The 19,748-nt window shown below is 44.4% G+C and overlaps 1 protein-coding gene across 1 annotated transcript in view; it reads right to left on the reverse strand.

The window, feature by feature from the left end:
- The window catches only part of plxna3 (plexin A3), an 88,469-nt gene that overhangs the window by 55,107 nt on the left and 13,614 nt on the right, over positions 1-19,748 (reverse strand). The window contains exons 2-6 of the mRNA XM_051426552.1: positions 18,057-18,485; positions 17,784-17,974; positions 15,799-16,346; positions 15,408-15,572; positions 12,016-12,198 (exon numbers count right to left, since the gene is read on the reverse strand). Coding sequence (XP_051282512.1) covers positions 12,016-12,198; positions 15,408-15,572; positions 15,799-16,346; positions 17,784-17,974; positions 18,057-18,349 — 1,380 coding nt within the window. The 5' untranslated portion in view covers positions 18,350-18,485. The remainder of the gene's footprint in view (positions 1-12,015; positions 12,199-15,407; positions 15,573-15,798; positions 16,347-17,783; positions 17,975-18,056; positions 18,486-19,748) is intronic.

Raw genomic sequence — 19,748 nt, forward strand, 5'->3', positions numbered from 1 at the left:
ACACACACAGTAACACACAGTCACACACACACACACACAGTAACACACAGTAACACCACACAGTAACACACAGTACACACACAGTCACACGTAACACACACACACACCCAGGCTTCAGACTCGGCCTGATCCATTTAGAGGCTATTGGGGGGGGGCTATCAGACTTTCTGTCACACACAGTGAGATGGAGGATACTGTGTGTGTGTGTGTGTGTGTGTGTGTGTGTGTGGGGGGGGGGATGCTAACACTTAGCATTATAAAGCTACAGCTAACAGCAGGTTAACTCTAATATTAGCGTTAGCAAACATCCAGCTAACAGGCTAACAATGCTAACGCAGAGAGAGAGTCACACACGAGGAGGGAGGAGGAGGAGGAGGAGGAGGAGGAGGAGGAGTAAATAAACTTGACGAAGAGGCTGAAATTAAAACGTTCCTCTCCTCTAAACTATGTGTGTGTTTATTTTGCTTTCAGTTGTTTATTTGCAGGAGGAAAAGAGGCGGGAGGGGCCGGGCGCCGCTACTGCACGCGCTCAGTAACACAGAGATGACCAGAGGGCGGATGGGGGGGGGGGTCGTATAAATACTACCTGAGAGTGACGTCACTGTGATGTCACTGTGATGTCACTGTGACTGGTTGGCTGATTCCAAATCAGAGGAGGGGGGGCGGTTAGAGGGTGATTTCTCTGTTGCCACAGCAACCGCCAATCGTCTCTAATCTAATTTACAGCCAATCAAAACAAAACAACACCAGCTGGTCCTCAACTCAGTGCGAACAGAGCGAAGTGTGTGTACGTCTATAAATACTCACTGGAAAACTTCACAGAGTTTCTCCTGTTTATTCTACAGATCTAATGAATCTGTGACATTAACTAATAAAAGTGTTATTGAGTAACTTTAATGTATTAGTTAGTTAACTGACAGATATGTTGTATAATGATGGAAGTAGAATAAATGTTGTTTATCAGTGTATAAGGTAAACTGTCCAAATACAGTTGTTATCAGTGTAAACAGCAATAATTACTGTAATCTCACAGATAATGACTTTTATTACACTTCTATAACTTTTAACATTCACATTAAAATAATAACAATCCAATAATAACAGCACTCTGCTGTAAATGGAAGTCTGATTATTGTATTATAGCAGAGTTCACCTGGATTTATGTGTGTGTGTGTGTGTGTGTGTGTGAGAGTGTGTGAGTGTGTGTGTGTGTGTGTGTGTGTGTGAGTGTGTGTGTGTGTGTGTGTGTGTGTGAGTGTGTGTGTGAGTGAGTGTGTGTGTGTGTGTGTGTGTGTGTGTGTGTGTGTGTGTGTGTGTGTGTGTGTGTGTGGTGAGCTCAGGTGTGAAGCTTCCTCCTCCAATCACACACCAATCAACCTCAGTTAATATCCAAACCAAGAAATATCATCACTGCTTAGTGGCAAATTTACGTGTGTGTGTGTGTGTGTGTCTGTGTGTGTGTGTGTGTGTGTGTGTGTGTGTGTGTGTGAGTGAGTGAGTGTGTGTGTGTTTGTGTGTCTGTGTGTGTGTGTGTGTGTGTGTGTGGAGTGAGTGAGTGTGTGTGTGTTTGTGTGTCTGTGTGTTTGTGTGTGTGTGTGTCTGTGTGTCTGTGTGTGTCTGTGTGTGTGTGTGTGTGTGTGTGCTTTTACAGTTACCTGTGGCTAGTTCACGCTCTCACACTGTTTAACCAATCAATGGGCTTCGCGCCGCTGACAGGAGCGATTTGATTGGTCGGGAGCCACAGAGAACACAAACCCAATGATGTCACACTGCAGAGTCTGAACCAGCCAATCAGCTGTCAGATTGATTACCTCATCAACCCGCAGAGACTGAAACCTGTTTGGACAGGTGAGTCAACACTTCTTCACCTTGTTTTTGATTTTGAAATCTCTTCCTGCTCAGAGACGCTCCGTCGCAGAAGAAGACTGCGTGATTCAGCTGAAAGCTCCTCGCTGACCTTTCATAAGCCCCGCCCCTTTTAAACCTACGCTTAGATTTGCTACATGCTAAGCTAATCTAATGTATTCTGGAAAAACAACCACATTTTGATTCAAAGATAAAAGAGACACACTCTTACGTTAGCTAACAGCTAGCTCACTTAAATCAACTGTATGCATGAATAAACTGAAGCTTTACTCAAATAATTCGATTTTTGCAGGTGAAGGTAAAAAGAAAACGGGTTAAACGTCCTCTCCTCAGGTGAGGTGCGCAGGTGCAGCCGTCTCCTCCAGACAAAAGTTAATCAATAATCAGGTCTCCATTGTGAGAAGCGTCTCCGATCTCTCTGCTTCACTCGCTCTGAGACTGAGGTTTGGTTCGTCTCCAGATTTCAGCTCTGCGGTTAAAGAGAGAAACAGGTGCAGGCGTCTCCTAATAATAATCGTCTATATGAATCTAAATCAACAGATTAATTTCCCTCTCTGGCTGTGAGGATTCGCTCGCTGCCGGAAAAAAAAAGAAAAAGCAGAAAATGATGTTTGGAAGAGAAGCAGGTGCAGGCGGCTCGGTTACAAACAGACATCACTGTTATTAGAATAAAAGCCTCAATTCCCCGTCGTCTCATTAGCCAATAATGGCTCTGTTCCCTCTGAATGCCACAGCTGATTGGCTGACTCATCTCCGCTAATTCACTTTGTGCTAATGGAAAAGAGGAAGAGGAGGAGGAGGAAGTTCTTTTATAGAAAAAAAAGAAAGAAAGAAACAGCTTTCAGTTTGTGGAAATCTGCAGGAAGATTTTTATCATTTTCGCTGTTTGACACAAAGAGACGTCGGCCACATGCCAGCTGGAGGAGCGCGAGCGGCGCCGGCAGCGGTTTCTATGGTAACAGCAGAAATCAAAGTACTGTAGAAGTAGTATTTCAGCCTGATAATCAGACCGAATTGCCATTAACGGAGGGTGCTTCAGAGATTTCACTCTCACAAGAGACGAATGAAAAACGAAAAAGGGGAAAATTTGTGCAGCAGCAGCGGAGACGTCCTGAGACGACTGCGATTGGTCAGCTCTGCAAAGACACAACTTCCTGTCTTTAATCTGGAGGGTTGAAGTCGTTGAAGGGGGTCACTCACTAGATCTGGCCTCAGGGGTCATTAATAACACCATATTTAATTAGTAAAGTAGTTTAAAAACAGGCACACAAAGGGGAACTATTTACAGCAAAGTGCCAGCAACAATGATCCTGATCAATAATCAATACTCCCAATATTAAAGCATCAATCAACCTGATCAGACTTCAGCAGTTAGCTAGTGTTTCTGTAGTGGAGACTAAACGTTAACAATGATCCATATCAGCAGTTTGAATCCAACTAAAAGCTCCCTGCACCAAACTCCCTTTAAGAAATATCACATTTTAACAATTCCTAACGTGTTCGTAACAACACGTAACTCTAGAAACACGAGCTAAAGGCCGTCATATGTCCACAGTCTGACTGTCAATACAGGATCAATATCATCCATAAAGATACAGTGTATACTGATCAATATCATCCATACAGATACAGTGTATACTGATCAATAATCAATAAAGATACAGTGTATACTGATCAATATCATCCATAAAGATACAGTGTATACTGATCAATATCATCCATACAGATACAGTGTATACTGATCAATATCATCCATAAAGATACAGTGTATACTGATCAATATCATCCATAAAGATACAGTGTATACTGATCAATAATCAATAAAGATACAGTGTATTCTGATCAATATCATCTATAAAGATACAGTGCATACTGATCAATATCATCCATAAAGATACAGTGTATACTGATCAATATCATCCATAAAGATACAGTGTTCTGATAATATCATCCATACTGATCAGTGTATTCTGATCAATATCATCCATACAGATACAGTGTATACTGATCAATAATCAATACAGATACAGTGTATTGGCTGAACTGTTGGTGATCAGTGAACTTATTGAACAGGTGGAATGTCCCTTTAATGGACCTGCAGACATTCACAGTCAGTAAACCTGCAGCAGGAAACCAGGTCAGAGCCCCAAATCCTCACTGAGGGCCCCGAAAAGACTGGTTCTGATTGGACGGCAGACTGTGTGTGTGTGTGTGTGTGTGTGTGTGTGTGTGTGTGTGTGTGTGTGTGTGTGTGTGTGTGTGTGTGTGTGTTAGGAGGTGTGGTCAGTGCAGCGTGTCTCCTCTCTCCCCTCAGGACTGTTTGTTTTGGAAGGAGAACAAAGAGCTGCCGACACACACACACACACACACACACACACACACACACACACACACACACACACACACACACACACACACACACACACACACACACACACACACACCCATCCTCCCGGGACCCCCCCGCCCCCCCCCTCCAGCTTCCTGTCGCCTCATTCTCACTTAACATACTGATGACATCACCCTCTCTGAGCCAATCAGGTGTCAGATCAGCCGATACAAGAACTACAGATAGATGGGAAATCCATTACTACTGTTGCCATGGCGACTGCTGCTACTACACTGTTGCTGCTTGCATTACTGCGCCTCTTGACCTCCGCCCTGACACTCTGGGAGCGGAGGTCAGAGGTCGGCTGGTTCACGGACTTAAACACGCGTTCGTGGATTAACGTGGTGTCTGCGATGTTTACAGGCTCTCACATGATGACGCAGGATTCACTCGAGTGTGACCGTCAGCAGATCAACAGAAAGCTAACGGTATCCAGCTAACAGCACAATCAGCCCATATGTTCCACTAGCTTAGCATCAATGTTAGCTTTGACTAGCTACAACCCGTTCACTCATCGGCAATAAGAAGTGATTAATACGTACAACTAGGGATGCACCCATATGAAAACTTACCGATATTAACTTTGCTGTTATGGCCGATAACCGATATTTACCGATATCAATATGTTTTTTAAAAAAAGTTTCTGAGATGATAAAATTTAGTTCGGACTTCCTTTATTTCAGAACGTATTTTACTTCCAAATAACAAAGTTACAGAGCTACCATAGAACATAAGTAACCAACCTCTACCGCCTATCAAACATGCCAGTATCCATGGCAACATGTTTTCAGCTCTGTAAACTCCAGTTAAACTCAAATCTGTGAAAAAGGCTAAATCAAAATATCCAAAACAAGTCCTGACTGTTAGTGCACGTTTCTTCAACGTGCACTGTAATGTTCCTCGTAGCAAACATGCAGTCGAATGCAGCTGAGCAGTACGGCTCAACATCCTCCATATATCCGTAGTGAAGCTAATGTCAGTCACACTGTCCAACAGTTTGTGGTCACGACTTCGTACCCAGCAGGGAGGGAGACGTCGGTCTGTAGCGGGGTTCAATCTGCTCCATCAACCGATATCCTCGGTCCTCCACTGGGGAAAATGGCTGGTTGTCGAGAGCAATCATTTCCATTACCTTGTTGGTTTACTCATCGGACCGATGCCGATATGTTAAAAAATGACAAACATCGGCCGATAGCGATATTAATGCCGATATATCGTGCATCCCTACATACAACTAATATGTAAAATGCATCCTAATATAACGAATAAGGCTCTGACTCCTTCCAGCAGCGGAGGAATGAGAGCTGGTATTTAAAAGCCAGACTGTGGTGCTGAAGGCAGGTTGAAGCTTCCAGAGAGGCTTCAGGCTGCCAGCTCCGTGTGTCCACAGTCAGAGTTGATGTGATTATGTTGTTAGAGGAGGCAGACTGGGCCCGAGTCCCAACAACACACTCAGCCCACTGCTGGAACAAAATATACCAGGGGAAGGGATTCTGCTACCGGGGTCAGATTCTTTAAACTGTTTCCAACTCAAATCAACGAGACTTCAAAGAACTCTTGTTAATATCTTCTATTATAATAGGAAACTGCTAAATAACAACATATAAAAGACCAAAGGGAGCTAATAACGCTAACCACGCTCCTGTAACGTAGTATTTATGTACAGGGAGTTCTGAATGGGTGTTTAACAGTCTGTATGTTATTAGTTTAATCTGTACACAAACAGAAAGAACAGTTTGTGGCTTTGGGAGGATTTATCTATTCCTTACTGAACCACAGCCCGAGTTTAACAGAGTTTAACCTTCTTTGTCTCACACATTCAGAACTCACTTTACAATTCTGTCCACAACTAAATTTTCTCTCTCTCTCTCTCTCTCTCTCTCTCTCTCTATATATATATATATATATATATATATAAACACTGAATCTAAAAACAGCAAACTCACTTACTTCCTTGTATAAATGACCACCTACGTTTCTGTTGATGGTTTATTTCCATCCTTAAGGACAGTTTAGACACACTGCTACACACACATTCATGCAAATCGTTGGTTAGCGTTAGCTCGTCTATGTTGGAAAGACAACCACATTTTGAAGATGGATAAAAGATGAAAGAGACATATAGTCACATCTTAAATGAATGATGTGAATTAGCTGCCAAGTTAGCTAGCGTTTAACATGTTTAACCTTGAATATGACTTATATTTTAATCAATCGTTAGCTAGCTAGTTACATGTGCATATGCATCTATATATCGGGTATGGCCCTTGTACAGTCCTCTTTCCTCTGAGCGAGGCAGCTGACACCCAGTGTGCGGCGGCGGTGGAGGAGGTGGTTGGACTGGTCAGATCTCAGTTTAACTCTGAATCTGAAGCAGGGTGGAGCTGCAGTTTAAAGACTGCTTTATCTGGATTTAGCTCCGAACTCACTGAGGTTTCCTCTGTGTGTGTGTGGTCGCACAAACTAAACGTCCCCGTGTGGCTTTCCGCCAGAGCTGCGTCGGGTTTCAGGTCCACTTCCTGTTTGGTCCTCGCTGTGCCTCCGACCACCACAGTTAACGAGCTCTGATGAACCTCTAGAGAACAGGTGAGCTCACCAAAGTATGTTCAGATTATACTGAATTTAAGGTCCCAGACACTGGATTTATCTCACTGTATGTGACCAGCGTACGTGTGTGTTCAGGGTACATGGTGTTGTGTTCAAGGTCTGTGGTGTTGTGTTCAAGGTCTGTGGTGTTTGTGGTAGTTCGTCACTGTGACCTCTGAAGGTAAATAAACTCTGCAGGAGTCTCGCTCTGATTTAAATGCCAGAAAAACCCAAAATACATCTGGAAAGATGCAACAAACGAGAGACGCTGTTTTCTGAATTATGATGTGAAGGACAGCCCCCCCCCCGAGAACCTCTCTTTAAGTGCTGACACACAACACACTTTCTTATATTTGAATCTGTTCAACCACATTGTTTGGATTGTATCAACCATAATGAAGCTCTAACAAACAAATATATAATCTATATAGTTATTATTAGTCTGCCACCGGGTCAGATTCCTCTTGAAATCAATGAAACCAGGATATCAAATATATATAATAATAATAATAATAATAATAATAATAATAATATTATATGTCTGTGGAGTAAGAAACAGCATTTAGAGGATCTGAAATAAACGTTTGAACAGAACGAAGACAAGCAGAGAGACACAGACAGGCAGAGAGAAAGACAGAGAGAGAGAGAGAGAGAGACAGATGGAGAGAGAGACAGAGAGAGAGAGAGACAGACAGAGAGAGACAGATGGAGAGACAGACAGAGGGAGAGACAGAGAGAGAGAGAGAGAGAGAGAGAGACAGAGACAGAGAGAGACAGAGAGAGACAGAGAGAGAGACAGAGAGAGACAGAGAGAGAGAGAGACAGACAGAGAGAGACAGATGGAGAGAGAGAGAGAGAGAGAGAGAGAGAGAGAGAGAGAGACAGGGAGAGAGAGAGAGAGACAGAGAGAGAGAGACAGAGAGAGACAGAGAGAGAGAGAGAGACAGACAGAGAGAGAGACAGAGAGAGACAGACGGAGATAAAGTCAACAGACAGTCTGAGTTACGACTTGTTGTTTTTCCTCCCGTCAGGACGCTCAGCGAGTCTCTGTGTGAAATGAATCAGGACTGTAGCGTCTCTGTGGAGGGTCTGCACGTCTCAACGCTGCACAGACTATGAATTATGGGTATTTCCTGCTTCAGCAGGACCAGCAGCAGAGAGAGAGAGAGAGAGAGAGAGAGAGAGAGAGAGAGACAGACAGAGAGAGAGAGAGAGATAGAGAGACAGAGAGAGAGAGAGAGACACAGAGAGAGAGATAGACAGAGACAGAGAGAGACAGAGAGAGACAGAGAGAGAGAGAGACAGAGAGAAGAGAGAGAGAGAGAGAGACAGAGAGAGAGAGAGAGACACTGCCAGCGCTGCAGGTTCATCAGACTAAAGGAACAGTTCTGGGAGGTATTTATGTGTGTTAGGAGGTCGAGTTAGCCTAGCTTAGCATAAAGACTGGGAGCAGGGGGAAACAGCTAGCATGTCAGTTCTGAAGCTCACTCTGAAGCCAACATGATAAAAACATGTTTTTGTGCTCAGCTATCGGACACACGTGAAGAAGCAGAAACGTCTAAATCACCACGAAATCAGCACATTTTCTGCCAGTCGGGGAATTCCCTCCATCGATTGTCTCACAGTAAACATGTTTCACAGCAGAAACAACGACGGCACCGTGGACAGAAACAGCTCTAACACCAGTTTAAAGGCAACTGACTTAGTTTATGTCAAACATAATAATCTAATAATAATCTGTTGTTGAGGTTATTTACTTTTCTTCTTTAGAAAAACTTAAATCTGAGTTTTAGAAACAAACACGTGAAGAAAACAGTTTTGAAATGAACCAACAATGATAATTAACTTATAACTAACTGTTCTTCTTTAGTAAACATCTTTACGTTTTCGAAACAAATGAAAGTGACAGTCAATGAGCTCACTGAAAACGTCACTGCTGATTCTTCAGAGGCTGAAAACGTCACTGCTGATTCTTCAGAGGCTGAAAATGTCTAAAACGTTTCACTGAGCTGTTTCTGTAAATGTTAATCCACTTTACGTCCGTCTGTCTGATAAGTGAAAGGTCATGTTTGTCTCCACAGATCAGTTTCAGGCCGAGAATCAGAGGATTCAGTTCTGAGTTTGGATAAAAGATAAATAAATAAAGGGTTCTGGACGTTTAATTGAGGCCATGAAGGCGCCGAGCCCTGTGTGCCGACGATGGACAGACTCTCTCTGTTCTTAGGCTCTGGCCAAATTACCAATTAACCCTCTTCTCCTTAATTCAATTCATTAGAGCCGGAGCTCTCGTCCCGGTGAGAGCCAATCACAGCGGCCTAGTTAGAGACCGCAGGAACGCTTTTGTAGAGTTTACTGACCCGAAATCAGCAGCAGGTTAATAAACAGTTAGAGTCTGTTTACTGAATTTAAGGGAATATTATAACCGTGCATCACCTCCATTATGGTGGAAAATCATATATTTAAATCTACAAAAAGAACATCACACATCTCACCGGTGTACGCTGAATATAAGAGTATGTATTGTTATATATATTGTTATATATAATGTTTGTGTCTGTATTCATGAGGATTATTTGAACGTCCTGAAACATGAACAATGTGATATTCCCTCAGTTGGATTTGGATGTTGAGACTTTCAGAGGAGGTGTTCAGCGGAGCCCGGGGTGGTTTGTTATAATCCTCGTCTGTTTCTAAACGTCTGGTTGGCTGTTGGAGAGTTTGTTGGACTGCAGAGAGCGGAGGAGGAGGAGGAGGAGGAGGAGGAGGAGGAGGAGGCTTCACTAAACATAGAACAAGTGTTCTCCGCCAACATCTACAACCAAACCCAAACGATTTCCACCAATGTGCTCCACTCACAGACTGCACCTCCAGGCTACCTCCTCTGTTCCTCCCTCCGCCGGCCACTCTCCGAGGTCAGCGTTCAGAGGAAACGCCTCCCTGTGTCGATGAATATTAAAGCAGCAGCTGTGTGGGAGGAGAGGTGAGCGGGGTGAACGCCGAGAGGATTCATTCACATCAGCCGGCCTCCATTTTTACTTTTCAGGCAATTAAAATTCATCCTTCACGCGGCTGCAGAACGGAGATGATTGCGAGGTCAAACGTGGAGCGAGGAGAGGTTTTTAAATTCAGCTTTTAATTCTGATGACTGCTGATGATTAATGCGTGTGAAGAGAAGTTTCCTTCTGCTGAAAACTAGCAGAGGATTAAGATTAATGATTCAGATCACCGATTGACATTGTTCCATTCAAATAAAACCAATTATTTTAAGATAATAAAGACCTTGAAATTCAACCTTTCATGGTTTTTGGAAATGGTCTTATAATAGATTATAACTTTTAAGTGGTGAAGGTGTCAGTTTGGAAGATAAAAATCAAGTTTAATGACAGAAAATGAGCTTTGTTTTGTATTATTTTTGGTTTTCTATGCATTTTTAATTCTTTGAACAGGAAGTAGTTTTTGAAAAAGAAAGGGTTTATTTTACTTTATAACAGTAAATTCAGCTGTGTGTAACTCAGTATAACACTTCTTATTTCACTGACTGAACAATGTGACACATCACCACACTGACAGAACTGTGGAAAGACTAACAAAGACAGTTTCAGTGAGTTTTATTCTGTTTCTGTCCACTCCGAATGAAGTTACGATGATCTGTGAGGTAAAATGTACGTTTGTCTCTGGAGTCTGGTGGAGAGTGGTAATAATAAACACTAAATGTGTATTTTGGGTGTTTTCTCTCCACAAGTCTGAAAGAAGAGGATGATTAAACCTCATTGAGATTAAAATATTCCTCATTAAGTCCACCTTACAGCTGCTTCCTGCACTCTAATTTGTTACTGGTGTTCACACAGTGGAGGGAAGCTCCAGTCTGAAATCCTCCGGAGAGGACGGCATCTGCAGGGAAACGGCGAGTCTTTAACCGACTGCGGTGCTCTGAAGGGGACAGAAAACAGACGCTTTGTGCTGCTAAGTGGGACACTTCTCTGTCAGCAGTCTGCAGCTTTCTGCAAAATGAATTGACACCGACGAGACGAGTTTACAGCTTCAGACGAGGCTGAGAACATCTCTGCAGAGACGTCCCCCTCCGTATGTCTGTCTGTGTGTCCTGCTGTACAGCCAGCAGTCTGTCTGAACTGTTACTGATCCTGCATCCCGGATCCTGTTTCTACGCCTCTCTGCTGTTTATCTGCGAACAGGAACCCTGGAAACCGACAGATTGTGTTTGCCGTGTTATGAAATCAAAACAGCGTTCGGCTTATTTTCAGCTCCAGATAACAATAATAACAACAACAGAGCCACCGGCATAGAGAGAGACAGACGGAGGCAGCAGAAAATATGTACAGAAATGAAATATTTATTAGATACCTGGTGCTTATGGTTATTATTAGAGTTATTATTATTATTATGGAGTCAGTGCTACAGGCAGGAACAAACCACAGAGCTGAATGAGACTACATAACAATCTGTAACATTTCCTCATCAAACTGTGTAAACTCTTGAGCTGATTCAATCAATAATCACACATAACTGGGATGTATTGATTTTAATGTTTTTTTATAATTCAGTTTGCACTGTTCTGTTGTCTGAGGTCCAGTCGAGGTTTCGAAAGACAGAAAGTGAAGAGAATCTGATTTAAACGGACACAGCTGATGTTGAGGGCGCCGGTGAGCACGTTAAAAACATAAACAACATTATTTACTGCGAGTTACGAACATCCAAAGCACCAACTGCTCATATCAGGTTCCCGAGTTCAGTCCTCGCCAACATTACCGAGCAGAAAACACACAAGTTCTTTCAAGATGGCCAACAGGAAACTAAAACAACCTGAGAGGAGGTGAAGTCAGGAAACAGACACAAATTGTTCCATCTGTTTCCAAAGAGCCTGCGGCCATTTTAAACATGAATAAGGCAATTTTCTCTCCTTTCCTCCGTAAATAGAAACACACAAGAAAGCTGTCAAAGACCCCAAAAGCGATTTTAAAACATTCATGCAGCTATTTTCTCTCAATCACAGCAAACCGCAGAGTCAACCAGCAACAACCCTCCATCCCTCCCTCCATCCATCCCTCCATCCATCCTTCATCCCTCCATCCATCCCTCCATCCTTCATCCCTCCATCCTTCATCCCTCCATCCATCCCTCATCCATCCATCCCTCCATCCATCCCTCCATCCTACCTTCTTCAGCTGTCCGCTCCGGGTTCCCACAAACACCACCGTGTGCTCTCCGTAGGTGTACGCGGCGACGGCGCCCATGCCCTCGGTGCGGTCCTCGTACAGCGGGTTTCCCTCGATGACCCTCAGGCCTCCCAGCGGCTGGTTCAACACCAGGCCGCAGAAATCGTCTCCGATCTGCTTCGGCTGCGGAGGAAATCATTAGAAAGAGAATTTAGTGACGAGGACGTCAGAGTGGTAATCAACCTGCTTCAGATGAAGAACGAGGAGGAAAAACTTCAGACTGATTTATTGGCTAAATGTAAAATGGTTCCATATGTGAATAATCAACAGCCATTGTAATAATATATAGTATTATTATGGATCTTTGTGTCTGAAATAAATCAGAAATCTTTATAAAATTCACAGGACACAAATTATAAATCCAGTTTTAAGAGTTTTTAAGACCTTTATGATTGTAATTTAACATCCATTTTACAGCCAAAGTGACAAAAATCACTTCTTAAAACACATTTTTAAAGACTATTGTAAGTTTGGTTTCATTATTTAAAGATTTAATTTTACTTGTATGTATTTTATGTCAAAGCACTTTGTTAACTCTGTTTTAAAAGGTGCTATATAACGTTTTGCTCTGTAGCAAAACATTAGCTAACTAGCGAAGAAACAATTGACATAAATAAGCTGACATTAGCAAAACACGAGCTAACTACTTAACAAATCCAAATAAATCATTAGCCTAGCACATAGCATAGGCACAGGAAAGGAGGAAGTTGTTCGAGGCTCAACTGTGGAGAACAGGGCACAAAGGGGGCGGGGCTTGGAGAGGGTCAATTAATAAAAACATGCTCCTGTAGCTTTAAATATCTCAAAGGGAAAATAAAGCTCCGGAGACTCAGATCAGAAAAACAAGTGTTGTACTACAGTCCCCACATGGGTCTATAAATAAACCCGAGCTGACAACACATTTATTTGTGTTGATGAAGAGGAGGAAGAGGAGGAAGAGGAGGATGACTCCGTGTTGTGATCTATTATTTCATTGTGCCGATTAGACAGTTTGTGATGATTTAAAGGTCAGTGTGATCCTTCGGAGCGCCGCAGTGGTTCATGTATAGAAACAGGGAGGAGCACACACACACACACACACACACACACACACACACACACACACACACACACACACAGAGGTTAGCTAACACCCTGTCATTAGCGGGTTAAGGCATCGATGCATCCACAGCAGCAGAACCGGGTGGAAAATGTGAAGCACAGACATGTTGGTTTAAGTGCCCGTATGAGGACTCATACAGATGTTTACAGACGTTGACGCGGAGACGATGTTTCCTTTCTGTCCCTGTTTTTATTTATTAAACCTGTTATTGTAATATTATCTATATTATAAGTTATATAGGACACTAGTGACCTCTGCCTGCTTTAGATTGGTCCACAGTGACTATGTTAGACACATCAGTGCAGATAAAGTGTTTTTACATTTAGCCGACTTATTGTAAAGATTCTGTTCATTAGATTCCTGATCAATGGATTATATTGATTATTCCTGTTTTTATTAAACGTTGTTACTCTCGATCACTGATGGTGAGTCTGATCTGATACTTATATTTATCTAAACTTTAATTAACTACATATCAGACACATTTAAATAACAGCTGTAGACACTAAATCTTATTGATCTCAAGCTACTTTATCCAATCACTGAAGATCCAGTTGATCATATTAAGTTACTGATCTGATCTGATTGTGAGTCCTGACATTGTCGTGAAGACGTCTCACTCTGTCATTAAGTTACTTACTGAATTAACGTTAATTAACTGATATGAATACTCCTCCTCTAACCTCTGCAGGCACACACTGTAGCTAGCTAGCTGATGCTAGCCACTGAACTCACGCTGCCTTTATTGGAGACAGATGTTTAATTGCTTTAACACAAACTGTTGCTCAGCACAGATGGAAATACTCTCTAACTGCTGATTCTCCTGAGTTTTGCCACCATGACACTTGAGCGTGAACGTTGTTACGGCAGCCGGCGAGCAGACAGCGAGCAACAGACACACGATTATTATTAACAGTACACGGCGAGTCTGAATGAACGTTAAACTTTGTGTTAATAGTTTCAGTAAAATGAACTAAATACTGACAGAAACATTTATATCTGAGGAGGAGATTGTAGGACAGAGTGTTACATTGTGCAGACAGACAGCCTGCTGGTAGCGCTTAATGGAAAACAACACACACACACACACACACACACACACACACAAAAAGGGACAATGTCATATTATACCCTAACATCTACGCATGACCCCCACACACACACACACACTCCCCACTGTTTATGATAAAAGAAGGAGGTCAGAGCCTGGACATTGGCTCCGCCCCCTCTGTCTTTGGCCTCAAAACACACACACACACACACACACACACACACACACACACACACACACACACACAGTAGCAGGTCATTAGTTTATATTTCATCACTTTCATCACTGTGTGGTTGATTGGTTCTGATTGGTTTGTTGGCTCCCTCCCTCCCTCCCGTCCCCGTATCCCTGCCCGGCCCCGGACTTCGTCTCCTGGCGGGTTTCCCTGCTCAGTTGCCGTGGCAACCACTGCAGGCCATTACCGCCATGAATAAGAACATCATCTACCCCCCCGACCTGAAATAACCCCACTGCAGACAGAGACACAGAGAGAGAGACTGAGAGAGAGACAGAGAGAGAGAGAGACTGAGAGAGAGAGAGAGAGAGAGAGAGAGAGAGACAGACAGACAGACAGACAGACAGAGACACTGAGAGAGAGAGACAGAGAGAGAGAGAGAGAGAGAGAGAGAGAGACAGACAGACAGACAGAGACACTGAGAGAGAGAGAGACAGAGAGAGAGAAGACAGAGACACTGAGAGAGAGAGAGAGAGAGAGAGAGAGAGAGAGAGAGACAGACAGAGACACTGAGAGAGAGAGACAGACAGACAGACAGACAGACAGACAGAGAGAGACACTGAAAGAGAGACAGGCACAAGGTGTCCCAGTCATATTGATCCTGTATTGACAGTCAGACTGTGGACATATGACGGCCTTTAGCTCGTGTTTCTAGAGTTACGTGTTGTTACGAACACGTTAGGAATTGTTAAAATGTGATATTTCTTAAAGGGAGTTTGGTGCAGGGAGCTTTTAGTTGGATTCAAACTGCTGATATGGATCATTGTTAACGTTTAGTCTCCACTACAGAAACACTAGCTAACTGCTGAAGGCTGATCAGGTTGATTGATGCTTTAATAATGGGAGTATTGATTAGTGATTATCAGCTGATTGTACTCAGATTCTAACAGCAGACTGGTCGACCAGAATCAAAAGTCTCAGAAACTTTGACAGTTGTTTCTCACCGTGTGGATGCAGGGCAGCTCTTTGTTGAGTAACCACGGTAACGAGAGTCGTCCCTCGCCGCGGTAACATGAGCGGATCCTCTCTCTCATGACGAGGTTGATGTCGTGGAGGGTGAACAGACAGAGGACAGTCTCTCTGGGAGGGTTAGAGCGATTCTTCTGACCCTGAAAACACAAAAACCAGTTTCAGAGCCGCTGATTCGAATCCTGAGAGGCTGAAACCCCCCGAAGCAAACAACAGTTTAAAGACAAATCAGTATCAATGTTCAACGATCCAATATGTCGATTCAAGGTGAAAACATTGATTTATATCGACACCTTTACTTTGAAGGGAATATATTGTAATGGCTTGATGGTAAGAAAATGTTCATGTTAAAAACTTTGACCTTACCTGTGAGAAGACGACGAAGAGGACGTCGTCGTCCTCGGACAGGCCGAGCGCCTGCGCCAGCCGGCGTCCCGGTTTCTGTTTGTAGGCGGCCTGCACGAGTCGGTACTCGACGCCGTCTTTGGTGCAGCCCAGAGGAAACTCCACGTAGGAGTAGAACTCGGTGTCGTTGGAGCACATCCTGACGATCTTGGAGGTGAAGAACTTCTCTCCGCCGGCGTCCATCTGCGTCAGCTGCGTGTCCAGCTGCAGAGTCAGGAAGTAGACGTATGTGCGGCTGGAGAAGCCGTAGACGTAGTAGATGTCGAAGGCCGGGTAGAGCGACAGCGTGTCCGACGGGATCTTGATCTGTGAGGAGACAAACTCGTCCTGGTAGACCAGCGAGAACATGTTGACGCTCTCCTCGTCCGCCACCAGCTTCCTGCTGGACAGCGTGGGGAAATACTCAGACTTTCCGTCGATGGCGGCGCCGATGAACAGGCGGCTGCCGCCCTTCAACGGCTTCTTCCTCTTCGGATCGGCCGTCCAGTCGTCCTCACCAACGACGACGCCTGAGGAGGAGGAGGGACAAAGTCATGACATCTGTTTACAGACTGCTGTACAGGTGCTAGTTAGTGAGCTGGGTCAATGCTACGTCTGCAACAGCTGATAAATACACAGTCACAAGGCAGAGTGTGTGTGGGGGGGGGGCCTTGACCCCAGCTGCTCAGTGGCAGCAGGTCAGACTGTGGTCGCACTGGGCAGCTTCCAGAGAGTTTCTCTCAATAAATAAAGAAATTAAGAAGACGAAGTGCTGGAACCAGTTTTCCTGGCTGAGAGCCGGTTGGAGATTAGGCACCAGCTCTTTCCCTCGGTGGAAAATGAGAATTATAGCAGGAATTGAACTGAAGGTGACTTAATGTGTTTCCACTCTCTCAGCTCGGGACCAGTTCCTGGAGCTGAACTCTGTTTGGGAGGTGATACCGAGTTCCAGGTACTTGGTGGTGATTGGTCGAGCAAATGTGACATCGAACCACAAAAAAGAAACAAACGCAGCCAAATAAAGAATCAGTGGAGCAAACAGAGAAACCACAGGGTGGTTCTGGATACAGTCCAACATAAATCATCTGGGCCGAAAGGTATCAGTGCCACTTATAAAGTGTTCTTACTTCACTGCCAGAAAGCACAGTCAGCCTTAACTAGCTTAGCTTAGCTATACCAAAAGAGAGTAAAAACTCTACACTTTCGATTTCCTCGTCCGTCTGTTTTACCCGAATGAATTAGCATTAGCATTAGCCTGTGAAGAGAAGCACTTTGTAGATGATGCTTGCAGTCGCGGCACTGAAATAGATCAAATGCTAACTGATGCTAAAACCAAAAGGTCTCCTTTTTACACTTTTATTCTGGCCTTTGTGCTAAGCTAAGCTAAACACGCCCTGGACCTATTTCTGTCATGCACAGAAATTAAACAGCGACAAAAACAGGGAACAAGTTTACTGAACAAATGAAACTGAACACTACTCGCCAGCGTAAGACACAACATAGTTATCTGTTTATTCTGCCAGCTACAAACCACTAGCATCTCTGTGTGAGCACATGAGGCTGAGCAACGTGTCCATCAGTGCCTTTCTAATGCGCTCCGTCCCGCGGCGGCGCTCAGCGTGGTGTGTCAGCTGACAGAAACTGTTGTAGAGACGTGGTTTGAGATGTGTTGACAGAGTATTGTTGTCACTCTCCTGCCGTTTTTCTTTTCTTCGTTCAGTTTTTTTTGTTCGAACTAAAAACTACGGCAACTGATTTAGAATAAAAACCTGCAAAACATTTTGACACATGATTGACGCCTGCAGGTTGAAACGCTTTATGGAGAGGAAACACCAGAGCTTTTGTTTTTCTCTTGTTGGCATCAAATGTGAGACACAGTGTGCTGAGTTTAAAGCTGCACACTGTTTATAAAGACCACCAGCAAACAAACAGTAGCTATATACTCCGCCCACTCCATCACAGCTTACCTGCCATCCCATCAGCCTCTCTGGCTCCAGACAGGTAGTGCTCTTTGCGGTGATGCGGCTCTCCCAGTTTGAACAGATCGTCCAGTCGGAGGAACTGACAGACGCCCTGCCAGATCGACCCGCACGCCACCAGCCGGTTCCCAGTATAATCCACCAGTAAGAGCTTGTTCACGTTGTCTGAAGACTCCAGCCTGAGGACGCACACAGACAGGTGTCAGACAGACAGATGACAGACAGACAGGTAATACAGTCAGACAGGTGTATCAGACAGACCGGTGGGCGCAGGCCCTGACGCTGGGCGGGGGGTAACACTTGGCGTTGTCCTCCACCGGTCCGGTCATGTGACTCCGGAGCTCCGTCAGATTGGCCGACAGCTTCAGCACGCGGTTCACGGCGCCGACGTAAACCTCCCCCGTCCTCCGGTGGACCGTCAGGTGGGTGAGGGAGGTGTCGAACGCCCGGTACACCACCCTGGCCGCCGCCGCGGAGGGAGGGGGAGGAACAGCCGGGGCGGAGAGGAGGGGGGAGGACAGGAGGAGGAGGGAGAGGAGGAGGAAGAGGAGCATGGTGGAAAGAGAGAGGAGGAGGAGGAAGAGGGGAGGATGGAGGGATGGAGGAGGAGAGGAGGGGAGGGGAGGAGGAGGAGGAGGAGAGAAGAGCTGACTGCAGGTCTGATGAAGAGTCAGCTTCAATGGAGCATGGCTGTGGAGAGAGAGACAGACAGAGAGAGAGACAGTTAGACATACTGCAGCAACCGGCCAAAAATCAGTGGACGGCAGATTCATCATTAACAGACGGGAGACTCTGATTGGACGGTTCTGATGATGTCATCATCAGACAGGTGAGGTCAGACAGACTGACTAGCAGTGAGACGGGAGAAGATTGACAGCTGTCTGTCTGTCTAACCAGAGGTTGAACAGCTGGAAACACCTTCAAATCCTGCTTTTATTCTGAAATCCTCTTTAAAACCTGAAATTATTTACAAGAAGCTCTCTGACTCTGTGTGTGTGTGTGTGTGTGTGTGTGTGTGTGTGAGTGTGAGTGTGTTATTGATCCGTATTGATCTGTGTCTGTCTGTCCTCTCACTGATTCTCTCATAAAGCTGCAGCAGCTCCAGTAACACTGAGCTGGATGGAAACTTCACTCTCATCCTGGCAGCCATTTCTCCTCCGTTTACATTTGATTGACAGCTCCGATTACACACACACACACACACACACACACACACACACACACACACACACACACCAGTACAACCAGAGTCAGATGAATGTACAGACAGACACAAAATGGAGGGTCGTGGTCGCCGGCTGCAGATTGTGCAGTAAACGCCTCCTGTGAGTGCTCGGCGAGCTCTCGGCGTGGGCGCCTTCCCAGCGGGAATTGAACCCTCGGCTGCAGCAGCGCTTCATATGACGCTTCTGTGTTTCAGCTCGGACACTTTAATCAATAAGAGAGAATATGAGGAACTGAATGTGCAAACAAACAAGGCTCAGTGTTTGTGACGGTTTCTTATATTCACTGATACACTGATGGAAACACAGCGATCACATTACAGCTGATCCACCAAACTCCATTCAGAAAACAACGGTTTTAAAAGTTTTTTGTCGTCTCGCACACAGACCGACCACATGTATGTCATTATTACATCATCAGTCTGATCAGTTTATTGACAATAAATCACAGAAACACCGTCGTCAGATGTTTGTTCTTTCATATTGTGGTTGCAGTAAATTAGCGTTCTAGCTAACAGTTTTACCTGAGCAAAGTTAGCATACCGAAACTCTATTCAGAAAACAAGCATTTTAAAAGTTGTTCATAACGTCGCCGTGATCCAAGGTTGAACACTTACTCGCACCAGTAAACACTAACGATCCTGCGACTAATGAGATCAGAACTCACCGACACTATAAAGATACTGATGGAGGAGGAGTCAACAAACCACAGAGGTCGTGTAAAAGAGTC

The sequence above is a fragment of the Dicentrarchus labrax genome, unplaced genomic scaffold, assembly GCF_905237075.1.
Source record: "Dicentrarchus labrax unplaced genomic scaffold, dlabrax2021, whole genome shotgun sequence".
Classification (NCBI taxonomy): Eukaryota; Metazoa; Chordata; class Actinopteri; family Moronidae; genus Dicentrarchus; species Dicentrarchus labrax.